Genomic DNA, 17,891 nt, shown 5'->3' on the forward strand with positions numbered 1-17,891 from the left:
GCGCGCTACTACGTTCAGCTTTTCAGGAGGAAATACTGACAAAAGGCGTTCCTGCGACAGCGTAACGAAATCAGCTGGCTTTCTCGGTTGCAGTTACATCCCAGGAATAAGCTCTGCCGTTGAACATTAGGCAGCTCCGTTGAGAGAACATACCAGTCGCTTGTGGATGAGTAGAACTGGCAGCAGGCGGCCGTGTGCTGCCCCTCCCCTCCCCTACTCACCCCCTCCACGGCACCCCACTGCTGACGTAAGTAATGGCAGCGAATTAGCGTCTACTGTGTGTGCCTACCGGTCGAATGTAAGCAGCACGGTAAGACGGCAGGACCGGGAGACGTCACCTAATGCGGACGTGACCCCCGCAACACCAGCGTCAAGCCAGGCTGCCCCGTCCGCCGGAGTATCCAAGCGGACTGTCCGTCCTGTCTGCGAGGACCGCTGCACAAGTCGCAACCATGCAACACGCCCTAAGAGCGGCGCTCCTAAAAAGACGTGCCTCTTCAGGCACGGAATCTAAACAAAGATTAAGTATGTTTTACTGGAACAGATATTATCATGAGTATGTGACCACAATCTTGCCATCCAGGTAGTATGTCATTCTTTCGCGTTTTCTTGTAGTCTCTTTTTTTAGACGTTCGTCACCGTCAGCAAAGTTGAAGAAAGTACCAATCTCATAACATACATCATATAGTTTTCCTCCCTGAACGTTCATCGAAGTCACATTTAAATAACAATCGCGTCAAACACTATTACTGTGACATTTTTCTTTAAAAAAATGTTAACGTTACCAGTATAGTTTTACAACTCGATAAATTTGCAGGAAATTTTGGAGAGAACAAATTTTGGCATCAATGTGTTTGAAAACCCAAATGGTTCAGACACTGAATTGATTATGTGAGAGGAAAAACAGAATCAACAATTTTTTCACCGTATATTCTCCAAAAAGTGTAGCCCTCAACCTGAATTGGGCAAGAAACGAAATAAAGTTCACAACTGTCGTTCCGTTACATTCCCGAAACAGTTTTACTTCCTGGCACGTGTTCCGCGACGCTGACTCCACCACGGTACTTGGGCAGCCATCTGGTTAACACCTACTGTGCTTTCGCGTTTCTTAAAAGTGTAATGCTCCTAAAGTGGAAGGAATCTGAAGGGTCCCGCATCAACATGGTATTTTGTGATTACACCCAAAATATCCTTCAGCCAACATTTTGATAGATAGCTTTCAAAATCGTGCATTTTACAACCAATACATTCTGCGATGCTCTTATTAGGTTGTTGTTGTTGTTGTTGTTGTGGTCTTCAGTCAACAGACTGGTTTGATGCACCTCTCTATGCTACTCTATCCTGTGCAAGCTTCATCATCTCCCACTACCTACTGTAACCTGCATCCTTCTGAATCTGCTAAATGTATTCATCTCTTGGTCTCCCTCTACGATTTTTACCCTCCACGCTGCCCTCCAATCCTAAATTCGTGATCTCTTGATGCCTCAGAATGTGTCCTACCAACCGATCCCTTCTTCTGGTCAACTTGTGCCTCATATTCCTCTTTTCCCCAATTCTATTCAATACCTCCTCATTAGTTACGTGACATACCCATATAATCTTCAGCATTCTTCTGTAGCATCACATTTCGAAAGCTTCTATTCTCTTCTTGTCCAAACTATTTATCGTCCATGTTTCACTTCCATACAAGGCTACACTCCATACAAATACTTTCAGAAATGACTTCCTGACACTTAAATCTATACTCGATGTTAACAAATTTCTCTTCTTCAGAAATGCTTCCCTTGCCATTGCCAGTCTACATTTTATATCCTCTCTGATGCGACCATCATCAGTTATTTCGCTCCCCAAATAGCAAAACTCCTTGACTACTTTCAGTGTCTCATTTCGTAATCTAATTCCCTCAGCATCACCCGACTTAATTCGACTACAGTCAATTATCCTCGTTTTGCTTTTGTTGATGTTCATCTTATATCCTCCTTTCAAGACACTTTCCATTCCGTTCAACTGCTCTTCCAGGTCCTTTGCTTTCTCTGACAGAATTACAATGTCATCGGCGAACCTAAATGTTTTTATTTCTTCTCCGTGGATTTTTATTTCTACTCCGAATTTTTCTTTTGTTTCCTTTACTGCTTGCTCAGTATACAAATTGAATAACATCGGGGATAGGCTACAACCCTGTCTATCTCCCTTCCCAGCCACTGCTGGTTTCTGTACAAATTTTAAATAGGTCAGTATTGCCTCAGGTGTTCCAGTATTTTTACAGAATCCAAACTGACCTTCACCTAGGTCGGCTTCTACATGTTTTTCCATTCGTCGGTAAGGAATTCGCGTTAGTATTTTGCAGCCATAACTTAATAAACTGATAGTTCGGTAATTTTCACATCTGTCAAAACCTGCTTTCTTTGGGACTGGAATCATTATATTCTTCTTGAAGTATGAGGATATTTCGCCTGCCTCATACCTCTTGCTCAACAGGTGGTAGAGTTTTGTCAGGACTGGCACACCCAAGACCGCCAGTAGTTCTAATGGAATGTTGTTTACTCACGTGGCCTTGTTTCGACTTAGGTCTTTCAGTGCTCTGTCAAACTCTTCACGCCGTATGCTACCTCCCATTTCATCTTCATATACAGTATATTCCATTTCCATTACATTGTCTTCAAGTCCGTCTCCCTTGTACAGACCCTCCATAAACTCCTTCCACCTTTCTGCTTTCCCTTCTTTGCTAAGACCTGGGTTTCCACCTGAGCTCTTGATATTCATACAAGTGGTTCTCTTTTCTACAAAGGTCTCTTTAATTTTCCTGTAGGCAGTATCTATCTTACGCTTAGCGAGATAAGCCTCTACATCCTTACATTTGTCCTCTAGCCATCCCTGCTTAGTCATTTTGCACTTCATGTCGATTTCGTTTTTTGACGTTTGTTTTCCTTCTTGCCTGCTTCATTTACGGCATTTTTATATTTTCTCCTTTCATCAATTAAATTTAATATTTCTTCTGTTACAGAAGGATTTGTACTAGCCCACGTCTTTTTACCTACTTGATCCTCTGCTGCCTTCCCCATTTTATGCCTCATAGCTACCCATTCTTCTTCTACTGTATTTTTTTCCCCTTCTTGTCAATCGTTCCCTAATGCTCTCCCTGAAACTCTCTGCAACATTTGGTTCTGTCAGTTTATCCAGCTGCCATCTCCTTAAATTCCCACCTTTTAGCTGTTTCTCCAGTTTTAATCTACAGGTCATAACCAATAGATTGTGGTCAGAGTCCACATCTACCCCTGGAAATGTCTTACAACTTAAAACCTGGTTCCTAAATCTCTGTCTTGCCATTACATAATCTATCTGAAACCTTCCAGTGTCTCCAGGCTTCTTCCATGTATACAACCTTCATTCATTCTTGAAACAAGTGTTAGCAGTGATTAAGTTATGCCCTGTGCAAAATTCTACCAGACGGCTTCCTCTTTAATTTCTTACCCCCAATCCATATTCACCAACTATGTTTCCTTCTCTCCCTTTTCCTACTATCAAATTCCAGTCACACATGACTATTAAATTTTCGTCTCCCTTCGGTACTTAAGCAATTTCTTTTGTCTCATCATACATTTCATCAATCTCTTCGTCTCCTGCGGTGCTAGTTGTCATATAAACTTCTTCTACTGTGGTAGGCGTGAGCTTTGAGTGTATCTTGGCCACAATAATGCGTTGAGTATGTTGCTTGTAGTAGCTTACGCGAACCCCTATTTTTTTTTTTTTGTTCATTATTAAAGCTACTCCTGCATTACCCCTATTTGATTTTGTGTTTATAGCCCTGTTTTCACCTGACCAGAAGTTGTGTTCCTCCTGCCATCGAACTTCACTAATTCCCACTGTATATAATTTTAACCTGTCCATTTCCCTTTTTAAATTTTCTAACCTACCTGCCCGATTAAGGGATCTGACATTCCAAGCTCTGATCGATAGAACGCCAGTTTTCTTTCTCCTGACAACGACGTCCTCTTGAGTAGTCTCCGTCCAGAGATCCGAAGGGGGGACTATTTTACCTCCGAAATATTTTACCCAAGAGGACACCATCTTCATTTAACCGTAAAGTAAAGCTGCATGTCCTCGGGAAAAATTACGGCTGTAGTTTCCCCTTGCTTTCAGCCGTTCGCAGTACCTTCACAGCAAGGCCGTTTTGGTTATTGTTACAAGGCCAGATCAGTCAATCATCCAGACTGTTGCCCCCCTACAACTACTGAAAAGTCTGCTGCCCCTCTTCAGGAACCACACGTTTGTCTGGCCTCTCAACAGATACCCCTCCGTTGTGGTTGCACCTACGGTACGGCCATCTGTATCGCTGAGGCACGCAAGCCTCCCCACCAACGGCAAGGTCTGTGGTTCATGAGGAGGGGGGGGGGGCGGCGGGCTTATTAGTTTACAGAGCACAAACAATAGATCCAAAACTGCTTCTCTGTGTATTGCCAACATGCTAAGATCCCTGCTGAAGTTAAATAACGGTGGAAACGAGGTTAGAGTTAAATATTCAGCCAACATCTGGATCATTAAATGTGGGGTACTGTGAAAGAAACTGGAATATTTGTTGTTTCACTTTTTATTTATTTACTGAATTTAAATGGTACAGAGATCATTATCTGAAGAGACAAAATTACCTCAAATCAGATTTGCAGTTACAAGCGCCAGGTGTATTAAATGAAAAGGACATCGCCATTTCACAATAGTAGTGGATTGGATTTAAGGTCTATTCTGTTTGCGTGGGCGATTGCCCTAGACCTGCCTTTCCCTACGACGTTGTTACGAAACTTTGCTGGTTATAGCGTCTGAATATTGCGAGGTCACTGGCCAGGCAGACATCATGTAATACCAGCAAACTGATAATCCCGGAGGAAACGGACACAGCTGTCCTCTCTCCAGACGATAAACAGATTTGTAATCAGACTGAATGATACGAGAATGGTCATTGAGTAGGGCCGCAGCGCGCGAAGAGAACAGCGTCAGTGAGAACAGCGAACTTCGCTGTGCAACAGGGTATGGTTGTTATTAGCGTGTCACCTAACCGTGGAAAAGTTGTAGGACCATTTAATGGATTTTCTAATCTAAATCATGTGTAACAAATTTATATTTCCTCTTATTCTCGTACACAATACACGAGTAGCTAACAAAGTTTTTTGGGAAATCTCAGTTGAGTTTACGAAAAATGACGCTACCACTTCAGAAGTACCAAATTATGTGGAAAGTTGAATGGAAGAAACTGAGGAAGTAGAACAATAGAGTAGCCATATGCTCAGACTACTGATAGCAATACTGCAGTTAGCGAAACGTAGATTTCCCCAGAATCAGCAAACCGTGCGCCCGTTACCACCGGAAGGCGACCGGTTGACAAACTGCGCTCACGAAACTTACTTCTCCCATCTGAGCTCTGTACTTCCAAACAACTCCACAGAGAAGAGTCGAATCACCGCTATTGCCAATCTGATGGGCGAGAATGTGCTTTACTTCGTGAAAAGAGGCGAACACGACACAGTTGTGACCCTTAGCATAGAAAACGCGTACCGGCCTAGGGCGGGTCCCCTCGGCTGGTGGTCCTAGCGGCTCACTTTTGGTCAACCAGCAAGGTGGACCGCCTCCCCTGCGCTGGCAGGCGTCGCCGCGCTCTCTCGACCACTGACGCGTCACCCTCAGTACCTCTGTGGTGGCACACCCTCGGCAAGGCCAGGCGCCGGCAGGCCGCAGCCTCGCTTCGGCGAAAACCACCCACCCACCCACCTGCCTGCGGAGGCTCAGTGCTGGCCGCCTGCTGACAACGCAACCACACTGCCAGAGCAGAGCTCCTTCCCACAGTCAAAAACACACGTCCTCCTCCCGAGCCCACTTGTCCATTACTGTCAATCAGATAGTGGAAGAAAATCAAACACTATCAGACAACGATAAGTGACAGAACGTCAAAATATTTTGTGTGCAAAGACGTGACTGATCGAATTCGCATTTTTTTAAAAAGTCACAAGAGGGAGAGAGAGAGAGAGAGAGAGAGAGAGAGAGAGAGAGAGAGAGAATCCAGTAAGTGGCGATTACTCGCACCGGCCAGCGGCCCCAGCAACAAGTCTACTGTAGATCGTGCTTGTCTCGCTCCAGGAACCACCTTCATTCCACTACTAAAATGCACAGATTCTGTCTTCCAGTGTTGTTACTTTCCACCCAACCTTCAGAACACACGTACAACAGGTCAAATTTTCAAGCGCGGTTCTTCACAGAAAATCCCTTAACAATCGAACTGCGGCCTCTTCGCCCTAAAGCCTTTCCTTCCGGCCGTGTCTGACGTCTAGTAGGCTCCTAGACCTCCTGGCAGTTTCCCCACCCTCGGAGAGTCGGAGGATACGTAGTGAAGCTCGGTTCCAATACCTTCCGAGCCGAAGGAGAGAGCCCAAGCTGTCTGTTAGCCGTGCTGGGAATTCCCATCTACAAGAAGCGAAACTAAGGTTCGTCCAACGTATCCCATTTCTGCAGAGCTCAGTCATTGTCTGTCATATCTTCACTGGCATCAGTCGGTCGACAAGGGGAGGAAAGTGGGCGCCAACATCCTGGACTGAATTCGAAACCTCTGTGCAGTGCCGCATAAAGTGAAGACACGTGATACCGTTGAAGTTGATCTTTTAGGCGGCCTGACTTGGTGGTACTCCAGAGTAGTAGGCGGTGAACCGGCACTGCCTATAACCCTCCCCCTTCCATCATCATCATCATCAGCCTCCAACAAAAGGTGACACACACACACACACACACACACACACACACACACACACACACACACACACACACACCTATTACAGTCACCTAGTCTCAACAGATACAATTTCTCTCACTTCGCCAAGAAGAGGTGCAACACTGCTCGAATGAAAGAAAAACCTTCCCATTTAGGCTACTGAACATGCCTTGGGGTCTCTCAGCCGGTCGTGCCATAGGATAACCAATCAAGTGTCTTAGTAAAGTGTTAATATACACGTGTGTTCTACTACACATCATTGTGACTTCACACAGCACATTTCGAGGTCGTCATTTTAATCTGCAACACTCATCAGCACGTTGGTGGTGTTGCTCAGTGTCATGCCACTTATGAGTCATTTACCGTACTGATGTTCTGCTGCACGATAGGGAAAGCTATCAGTTCCTGTGTTGGAACGAATGTAGACATTTCTTCGACGATTTGTTTAATTGCATAGCAGCTACATCGTCTAACCTTTACGAAATACGCAACAGATTTACGGTGGGGGTTGACCGGAAATGACACGGACGATATCATGGAGAGCGCAGGGGGCTCAGGGCCTGTATCCGCCGATTAGATAAGAGACACTGGGCGTGTGCGCAATTTCCCCATCGATTAGGTCGGCTCGCGTGATTCAGTGGGGCCGTGGCGGCTGCAGCGGCGCGTTAAAAAAGGTAGAGCTCACTCCAGACCCGGCGGCATTCGACTCGGCGGCTCAGCGGCGGACGCAACACTCCACCCCACCCCACCCCACCGCAACACGACACAACACTCCAGCGCGCGGCTCCGCAGACACGCAGATGGCTCAGCCTTACCTGATGCCCCTGTCAGAGGCGCTGTTGGCAGCCTCAGGTACAGTACAGTTAGGGTTGCCAACTTTTTACAGATAAAATAAAGGATCGAGAAGAAAGCCTACAAAATAAAAAATTCAAATAGTGTCTTCTACAAAGAAATGCATTTAAAATGTGCGTACATGTTTTATTTTACATTATTGCTTGTATGTACTGTCAGACTTTGCTTCTTTTTGCGAAGATTCATTCGATTTTACATACTTAAAGAATTCTCTGCAATTAAAATTAAAATTCACTGCTACTTGCTGTTCTGCTTTTATATGCTCGAAGGTACATTTGTGTCCACTTATGGTTCATTGGCGAAAAAATTCTTTCTGCCTCAGCATTTGAACAAGGATTGCTCAATGGAAACCCAACTACTTTCAGCAAACAGGGAACCTTAACGTTTTTTGCTCTCAAGGTATAGAAAACATTAACCCACCTTTTTGCATTGCCTCCCATCGATACGCTTTGCTTCAAAATATTCTTTACATTACAAAATTCCTCATACAATGTTATCTACATCATCTATATGCACTGACTTATTATTTCTTGAAGATGCTTAATTTTAGATACCTCTTTGTGTAAGTTGTGAGCTAAGACTCAACTGACATTGGCAGTTGACCTTCAGATTTGAAATTCTTGGCCAAATGTTTTCAATGACACGTAAAATTTCGTAAGATTATCTTCAATGCGTTTTCTAGTTATCGAACAAGTTAAATTACTTAAAACTTTATATGTACTTCTACCAAAATATGGTACTCATTCTTTGCTCAGTTTTACTGATCGAAGTCTTGACTGCCTCAAATGTTTCCATTATAGAAACATCGGAGCGTGCTGTTAAAAAAAAGTTAAATAAATCTCAAAAGTTGAATCTTTGTTAATGTCATCAGAATCGTTTAAAAATGTCTTAAGAGCTTTGGGACACTCATCACTACTTTCCATATAACTTTTAATGGGTCCCCAATCTGTAATGATTCTGTCAACTGCTTGTGTTAAAGAGAACCGTTTACTAGGTATACGTCAGAGAATTTCACTCCATTCTGCATCTACAAAATAAAACAAGGCTTTTAGAACTTCCCTTCGCGGAAATAGAGATGTGACCATATAATTTTAGGACAAAATTTTAAAGATCAACATCTACGTATCACAGGCATGTTTCATCGCATTGTGCAAAATGTGATTCGAACAGTTAGCCATGAATATGTATCATCATTTAACAGCTTAAATACTGAATTTTGCTTTCGAAAATTAACGTTGGCATTATCTGCACAAAAAGCAATACAATTCTTTATATCAAGCCTGTGGGACTCCAACGAACGTTTTAACAAATTGCGAATAGACATTGCTGTTTCACTGTTCTCTTCTATAAAATCGAGAAGTTTAATTTGAATTCAAATTTCGGGATTAAATATCTCAAAACAATCGGAAACATCTTCCTATTTGCTCTAGTCATTGGGACCGGTTAAAATTGTGACAAAATCTGAAACACTTCTTGGAGTCAACTGTTATTTCACTATTTCTTCAGCTGCAGTGCGCCCACAATACATTTTTTTAACACTAGAATCACTCAATACATTCTTCGAGATTTTAACATTGCAGTCCAAGCTATTCTGAGATACACAAATGTCAGTTGTGCTGCAACAGCTCTGTGTGATCCTCTTGTGCTGCAGTTACCACTAGCACAAACTAAGCTGAAAATCATGGAAGACTCTTATGTCTTCATCCTTGTTTGTATCGCCTAATGATATTGTTGCTGCTGTTGTTGTTGCTGCTGTGGTCTTCAGTCCTGAGACTGGTTTGACGCAGCTCTCCATGCTACTTTATTCTGTGCAAGCTTCATCATGTCCCAGTACCTACTGCAACCTACATCCTTCTGAATCTGATTAGTGTATTCATCTCTTAGTCTCCCTCTACGATTTTTACCCTCCACGCTGCCCTCCAATGCTAAATTTGTGATCCCTTGGTGCCTCAGAACATGTCATACCAACCGATCCCTTCTTCTAGTCAAGATATGCCACAAACTTTTCTCCCCAATCCTGTTCAGTACCTCCCCATTAGTTATGTGATCAACCCATCTAATTTTTAGCATTCTTCTGTAGCACCACATTTCGAAAGCTTCTAATCTCTTCTTGTCCAAACTATGTATCGTCCATGTTTCACTTCAAACATGGCCACGCTCCATACAAATACTTTCAAAAACGGCTTCCTGACACTTAAACCTACACTCACTGTCAACAAATTTCTCTTCTTCAGAAACGCTTTCCTTGCCATTGCCAGTCTACATTTTATATCCTCTCTGATGCGACCATCATTCATTTTGCTCCTCAGTTTTAAAGATATTTATTACTGCATTAAATTCATATTTACGTAATTTTAAACTTCACCAAACAAAGTAATGCAATGGTACTACAAAATTGACATATAGCTTACCAGCAGTTATTGAATGCAGAGAACAGTCGGTAGTGCCTTCATGTGCCACTCTAAACTTCCGTTTACCGATACAATAGAAGGCTTTGAAACAATTAGCTTTCACAGGACGAATCCAGGATTACGTTTCTTCCCGACATGAACGGTAAACACAGAAGTTTTTGGTTCTCTTCCATGTGTATGATTTCACACTATCTTCGTCACTACTCATCTTACATCAAGAAAACAGAAACTCCGAATTTGACTACAACAACGTCACGTCCTCTTAATGTGTTTTGAGCTTCCACAAAAGCAGCTACTGTATGTGCACAAGTGAAGTAACCAGTTAAATACTTGGTGCCTTGGTGGCACTGAAATCGATACGGCTATTAGTACTGACAAGTTAGATAAGAAAGAAAGCTTTCGAACAGTACGTATGTTATCAAAATAAATGCGAAATTAGAAATAGATATAAGTGGCGAAGTTGACGACAGTGCAGACGACAACGCAGTAAACACCGCCTAATTGTACACCGCACAGTTGCCAACGGACGTCTGTAAATCGCTGCGACACGAAGTCCGCCGACAGCCACCGAGACCCACCGATCAGAAACTAAGGAGTCCGCGTGCCAAGTTACAGTTCGAAAAAGTGTACGGCCACACGAGCGTTCCTCTCACGCGCATTTGTACGGCAAGTCATGCCGCCAATAGCTCACTGTTTTAGTACTGTGTCGATGCGAGCTGCGCACAGTCAGTGTCAACTGTGAGCGTGTCAGGCTAAATACGTCCATTATTTGAATTATTATTACAAAAGATAGAAAAGTACGGGATAAATTCGAAATAATACGGGACACGGGATCTGACAGAAGTAGGCAAAACACGGGATTTTCGTGGAAATACGAGATTACAGTACAGTATAGTATAGTATAGTACAGTACAGTACAGTGCAGTACAGTGCTGCAGCATGCAGGCGGTCGAGTGACTGCCTCAGGCGCTACAGTTTCGTGCGTCTTGGAAAATGGGGGAATTCAAAAACTCGGCTCCAAATCTGCCTCAAACCACAGAGGACATTCTGAAGACATTGCAACTCAAATGCCGCTTCTCAGCGTTCAGTGCAGGGAAGATACAGATCCAACGCAGACCAAACATTGAACACTAATGTAACTTAAAACACATGCTGTATTTGTGTTTAATGTACTACTCGTAAGGAGCCGGAAACAAATCGCGTTTTGCGATAAATGAGATTCGGCGAACTGTGCCTGAAAATGGGAAAACACGAAATTACCTAACAGGCGCTATTTCATAGCGAATTGGGTGCAGATAAAATGTCTTTTCAGAGATAGTTTGAAATAGCTTTTTCTGGATATAAATATCGAAAATGAACCAGTTTTCGGTTACTCGTATTGTAAATCATCTGGCGATGCTGAATTTCGAAAGGTGATGTGCGCGCAAGAACGTGTTTACAAAATAGGAAGTACGCGAGCGCAACGGCGTGGCAGTGTGGCCGATACTTCGATGCCGTGCCATTTGCGGCCAGTTGATTGGTCTGTCTAAAATAGGCAAGCATAATGCAACATGGTACTCGACCGTGGGACGTAGCATCTTAGAAAAAAGAAACTAGCACTTTTGTTTGTTAGCTAAAGTCAAAAGTTAGTATAATGCGGACACTTTAGACGTGGCGGATGTTTTGAACTGCGGTTGCGTCGAACACCGCTACGAGATGCAAGCTTCAGGTGCTACGTTAACACTAAGTATTCTGCCGAAATGAACAAGCAGCTGCTCGGTCGCCGTTCCCGAACGCTTCGTGTTGTGCTTCGCTCGTTGTTTTCTAATTTCTACATGAGTGAAGTCATTAATGATGGTCCATATGTATTTCGACCCTCACGATGCCAGAGGGTATCGGCGATCGAATAGTTATTTTTTGTTCTACTTCTATGCTACATGCCTTGTCGGTTTATCTTTAATTTTGGCAAGTATGTGTCCCTCGGCTATGAATGCCCACATGACGTGGAAATTAATATTCTGCAAATATTGTAATCATCGAATCGGGCGGGAAAAGAAAAATGTCGAGAAAGATCTTAAATGAGACGAATTCAGTTCACCGCCAGGAAAACGCTGCTTCTTTTCGACAGGACTGACATTTGTTGAAAGCTTAAACACACACCCACGAAGCAAACAAAGGCTAAAAAAATTGTTCAAGTTTTTGCAAAAGCAAACATGCCAGTTGAAAAGTTTCCAAATCAGCACTTCTTTTGACAGTCAATTTCAAAGGACTGAGGCTTTGTGTGTCTTCACTCGTGTAGTGTGAAAATCATTTAAATTTGTGCATATAACTTTCACAAAAAATGAAGCGAATTTCGGGAAAATCAGAAGCGAATTTTGCCAAAAAGAGACGGTTGTCCAGCGCTCGTGTGCGGTCTGGCCCTGCAATGCTCCGTGTGTGGGCCAGGCCAGCTCCCCGAATTCGACACTCGGTGGCAGCACGCTGTGTCTCACACACCGAAGTGGTTACGCCGCACACCGTTACGTAACACGCTGCTAGTGGGAGGCCTCTAGCGGCAGAGGGCTACAGATATGTAGGCATGAAGAATGAGTGCTGATAACGTTTGTTTTATAAAAAAAGCTTTAAGTTTTCGCACAAAAATTGGGAGGCATTAATTTTCATCACGCCCCAGTATTGTACTTCCATACTCTACAGAGATGAACATAAATAAAAGTGAACTGTTACATATGAGCAATCTACCAGTGAACGTAAGTGTAGTTAAGCTTATTACCGATCTCAATTGAACAATGAACTTATGGCATGCGAAGTCGTCGGAGTAGGCGTGACATTACTACAGTTTTCCTCTTTCGTCGTAGTTGGTACAAACAGTTGGTGGTGTTGGAGCCGATACAGTGGAGTCAGTGTGCGATACAGAGGGTAAATTATCGTTCTTTTTCTCTGGGCTTGTCGTCTTTCTCTGGCTCTACAAAGTCATGTGTGTACATAGAAATGGTCACGACTTCGTTTTACATTGCCACGTTTTCAGTGAGGAACTGGCAATATTGAGTAACGAAATAGTCCAAACGAAACAAGGAGTTTACTGTTACCAGTCACTGTCTGTTCCCGCGACGCGTTTCAAAAGTTTAAACATCCAGCATCAAGTGTATCTCCATTTGTTACTATGGTGTGTGTTATCTTGTGATTTTTTCGAGGAACGTGTGGCCCTGTCTAGTGCAGAAAACAAAACACTATTTCAGGACATGGTTTTTTCGGTTTTTTGTCAAAAAAAACTAGATGCATATTTAATAGTAAAAATAAAGTAACTAAAATATAATACTTCCAGTAATCACAGGTTCCTTTCACTGTCGTAACAGATCACATACATACTATCATACTTTGTAAAGAAAGATCATATAGCAAACGATAAACATTAGTCGCATCATAACAATATCATTATGGAATAAGTTTTAAAGGATTTCTGAGATCTTTGTTTTGAGGTGTTGAATACATGCGTTGGAATAAATTTTCAGATGGTATATAGATCCCATTCTGTCAGCTTTTATAGCTTAAATTTTATACTAGTTGTATAATCAGGTGAGAAGCTGCAAACGACAAGCACAATAATTGTGTTGGCTACATTGGTACACTTCACGTAAATAACAATTTTGGTAAGGATTCGCAGATAGCGATGAAAGGCTGGAGCCAGACGGGGAGGAAGGGAAACAGAGACAAGGAGAGAGTGGAAGGAGTGATTGGATTAGAGCAAACTTTCCAAAGCAGGGGATTCTGATATTATATCTGTTACATATAATAACTAACTAAATGTTGGCGTAATACACTGGTTAATGTTTTAAAATATACAGATAGATGTACAATTTGTGCCGTCAGTTGATGTACATATAGTTCCAAGTTGACTGGGTACAGGCAGTTGGTGTGATGGTATATTTGTACACGAGGTGAAAGAATCTACCTGTCTGGCCTATGTAGAAGCGAGCACAGTCCTAGCATTCATCTGCAGAGCGCAGGTTCATTGTGGAGGTGATCAGTACTGAGACGCCAGCTTCCTCTTGATGCCGGGCAAGCACGTGACAATAGCGCAGCCGACACGTCCTGTGGGCAGCTTTGTCTCAAGAGGTCTGCTGCAAGATATCTCGACTCTTTACCGTAAATAAGTAAACGGCTTTATTAACCGGAGTGTCACATTTGGCGGGACCCAACTGGAAAAAACTACGAGTAGTGGTGAAAGGTAGTATTTCTTCTTCAGTGGAAGAAAGCCTAAAAATGTGGACAGTGTGACCTAAACCGTTCTGTTGTGTGTTATCTGTTGTGAGTTACAGATTCTATTACAAGTTAATCATCATGTTGACATAACTTTTTGTTTGATACATATTTTGAAATTTAACTTCAAAAGTTGATTTTCCTTTAAGAGGTGTCCTTTTCCTGACCATAATAACCGCTGCTACACTCTGAATTTCTACTTGGTACCAATAGCTGCTACTAATACTCGGCGTTTCTACGTTGAAACGATCAGGCGGCCAGGACCAATGCTGCGACTCGAGTTCCACGTCGCCAGTATTTCAGCAAGACGAGCAGCCCTGCCTTCCCTGAGCAAATAACGCTCAGTACAAATCCCACATACCACCACCATCTCTTCGGTTATCATTCATGCGGTACGGCTCAAATAAATCGAACAACAGATCCGTATAGTGTTTCTACAATCACTTAAGCAGTGAATACTACTTCGTTTAAAGTAGGTCAAACTTTTCTCGAGTTTTAAGTTCTCTTTCGTCTTTTGTGAGTTTTGCCTTTTAAGATAAAAAGTGGTGCAGCTTGCATGATGAACTCTCAGCCCAACAAATGTTACCTACATGTAAAGCGACAATCGAACAATTGATGTTCCATGAAGTTTTGTTTGCCTTCATTTTGATCTTAGACTCAAACTGATATGGATGCTCGTGCGTGCGATCAGTGAACTGACTCAGGTGTTCCGCAAACAGTTGGAGTTGCCCACGTCGTTGGATGGCAAATTTAGCTCTTCCGATACGCTTTGATGACACTATCGTGGCTCGATTTTAGCACACTCCCAGTTTATCTACAGGCGCCAACACGTATCGATTTCTTGTCACAGAGTTTCGCTGTGAGATCGTTTCCCAACGTCGAGTGCTCAAACATCGATAAGAACTGCTGTCACGCCTGCTCGGCTTTCATATGTACTTTTCCTCTCTCGGCAACTGACGTCACTATCTGAGGCCTTTTATCTCAACACCCTCTGTGACTCTGTTCTTCCTATCCAAAACGCCGAGCAAACTTTAACAATAATCGAGAAAGAGATTTTCTTTCGTATGTCACTGCTTTCTTCAAGCGAGCTCAGAAATTACGTTTCTGAAAATTACCTGACAATTGAGAATAGCTTTAGAAAAGGACAGTATCTAAAAGGAACGTATGAAATCCACAGTTAATGAAATATCAGTAATTGTACTTGCAATATCTTTCGGAAACCGCTTAAATTTGCAAGTTAATTGGAGACATAAAGTAACTGAAACAGTGACACATACCTTCACACGTAGACAGCTGCTTATGAGCATAAATCTACCGCAACTGCACACCCTACCTATAAAAATTAACGTTCCAGTAATAAGAGTACGTTATGAAACATTAGAATTCCAGACATTAGCCATATTGTCACATATATCACAAACTTACATCTTTGGATTTACCTTGTAATGTCCAGAAAAGTCAGGTCATGGACTACATACGCTCCATGTCCTGTAGGAACGTTTTCAACGTGTTCACCGCCTAATATATTAAAATTCAATGCTGTCACTAAGGAAACGACTGCTCATTTATGCATCGTAGTAACTCACTTGATTTTTAACGAAATGGAAGAAAAATTGCGAAATATATGAAAAGAGATAAGGCTTTCTTAGTGATGCTTGTGCAGACAATTACGATATCTAATCGCCTCTTCCTACTTCTCACACTTCACAGTGAGGAGGAAAACTGGTTTTATGGCAAATCAGTGTATTTTCAAAAGCGAGAGAAACAGTTTTAGGTTCCTTGCCTCTGGTATCACTTCATCGCAGTACCAGTGGAGGGAATAACGTATAGTTTGTCACTGCTGATGTTTCATCACATCGTTCAAGGAAACATCTTTAATGTCTGACAGTCCGCGTAAAGTAGTCTGGCTCTAACAGTTTACTCATTTCTTCTTTTTATGAAAAAAGGAAGACTCTTCTTAATGTGGCAGATTGGATTGTTATTTCTTATGGCCTTTTACATTATTAAGGAAAAAAATAACGATACAGAATGCGTTCTCAACTTTACCTCTTGACCACCATTGCCTGTTGAGAATACATGTGTGCCACTTTGTTTTTGTAACTTTCGCGGCACCACGTAAGACCTTTCGTTAGATGGAAGCATTTCTAGTCTTTGTAACTTGAAGATCCATAAAGAGCTCAATTATTCACATAAAGCATTTTTAGTCGGATTTGTAGCGCAGACACAAAATTTAAATCTACTCCGGTTAACATAACTACTATGGTTCTTATCAACTCCGCAGCAAATAAACCCTCGATACAATTATATTTCAAAGGCAGATAAAGTAGTGTTGCAAGGTTATACATCGATAGTGCGTAAAACTGATAGCTTATCACGTTGCGATAAGGATTCCATTCAGGCTGAGTCACCAGGTGTGGCAAAGATACACATCAATCTGCACGTAGTGTACAATGTAGGGTGGCTCCAACTACAGTAAGACAATCACGTAGTCGTTTGTAATGAAATTTGACACTCTAACGTCTTGCCACCATTACTGAAGGAAGTTGAACGCAATGGGAGGTGTTTCAGATGATTGGTGCCAATAGTCCTCTACACATTAATATACGCTGCTAGAAGCTGAAAGAGCATTACGTTGTCACAAGTTCGCAGACACCTCTTCCTCTTTCAGTTGTCAGCCGTGGACCTATTGTGGGTAGGGTCTCCTTCTCATGCTGTTAGCATATACTTACACTTCCCACTAAACTGTTTCATTAACATCTGATTTTCCTAATTTTCCTGTGACATGATGAATAACAAAACACAGTATTTTGGGTGCGCTACCAACCGTGTAATTCATCTCGAAGATATTCAATTGAGCAAGATTGAGATACTAGAACCCCCGGACTAGAAAATTCACCAGATTTTTCTCGCTCCTCGAATATTTGAACAGGACAACTAACATACAAATACAGAAAGGACAAATTCCAAACTGCTGCCACATTGTGAACAGCAAACTATTATCTAATTCGTTCATGTGCAGAAATGTATTCATTTTGCTAACCATTGCAATGTGATTTAACCGAGAAATCAGGATGACTAGTTTCAGACCATCACACTCCTGATAAACGATAGGTGTAAAATAGACGATCAACAGAATGAAAACACATGGGACTACCCATATCTTGCTGTATAACTAAGATTCGCAACATACCAATTATTTTGCCAGTGCAACGTATTGTTACGTCAACGATGAGTTGGGGGGAGAAGGGAGGAGTTTGCTTACCCAAACGTTCCTCAACGTACGCTTAAACATGACATGCTTTAATTGTTGTTGTCTCACATAGGAAGACTGTTATTACAGAATATCGAGTGTACAAACGGAACAAGTTTGGTGGCTGAGTATACATATACAACGCTTGGATGTGATTCATGAACGGAAACTTTTCATAAAATAATAGGACTGCAAACAGTGGTCCACACGGCCACCCACAAACCGTTCTTATGTCGAAGGGCGGATTGTAGCGAGGGAAATGAATTGTCTTCTGGCGTTCACATAACTTAGAGTTGACATGTTTCGGAAATAAAGATGGCGGATGACTCATGGGATTGAGTGAGACTGTTTCAACGTTTGGCCCCCTGCTGACCTGTCGCTGGCAGAGAGT

General features: G+C 42.3%; 1 protein-coding gene across 6 annotated transcripts in view; it reads left to right on the forward strand.

Annotated features, from left to right (window-relative positions):
• The window catches only part of LOC126365945 (cholesterol 7-desaturase nvd), a 420,573-nt gene that overhangs the window by 360,848 nt on the left and 41,834 nt on the right, over positions 1-17,891 (forward strand). The window contains exon 1 of one of the 6 annotated variants that reach the window (XM_050008722.1): positions 7,476-7,603. The exons of the other annotated variants lie outside the window; for them this stretch is intronic. Within the exon in view, the coding sequence (XP_049864679.1) occupies positions 7,552-7,603 (52 nt within the window). The 5' untranslated portion in view covers positions 7,476-7,551. Of the gene's footprint in view, positions 1-7,475; positions 7,604-17,891 lie in introns of those variants that run through there. 6 annotated transcript variants of the gene reach the window in all.

The sequence above is a fragment of the Schistocerca gregaria genome, chromosome 4 (assembly GCF_023897955.1).
Source record: "Schistocerca gregaria isolate iqSchGreg1 chromosome 4, iqSchGreg1.2, whole genome shotgun sequence".
NCBI lineage: Eukaryota > Metazoa > Arthropoda > Insecta > Orthoptera > Acrididae > Schistocerca > Schistocerca gregaria.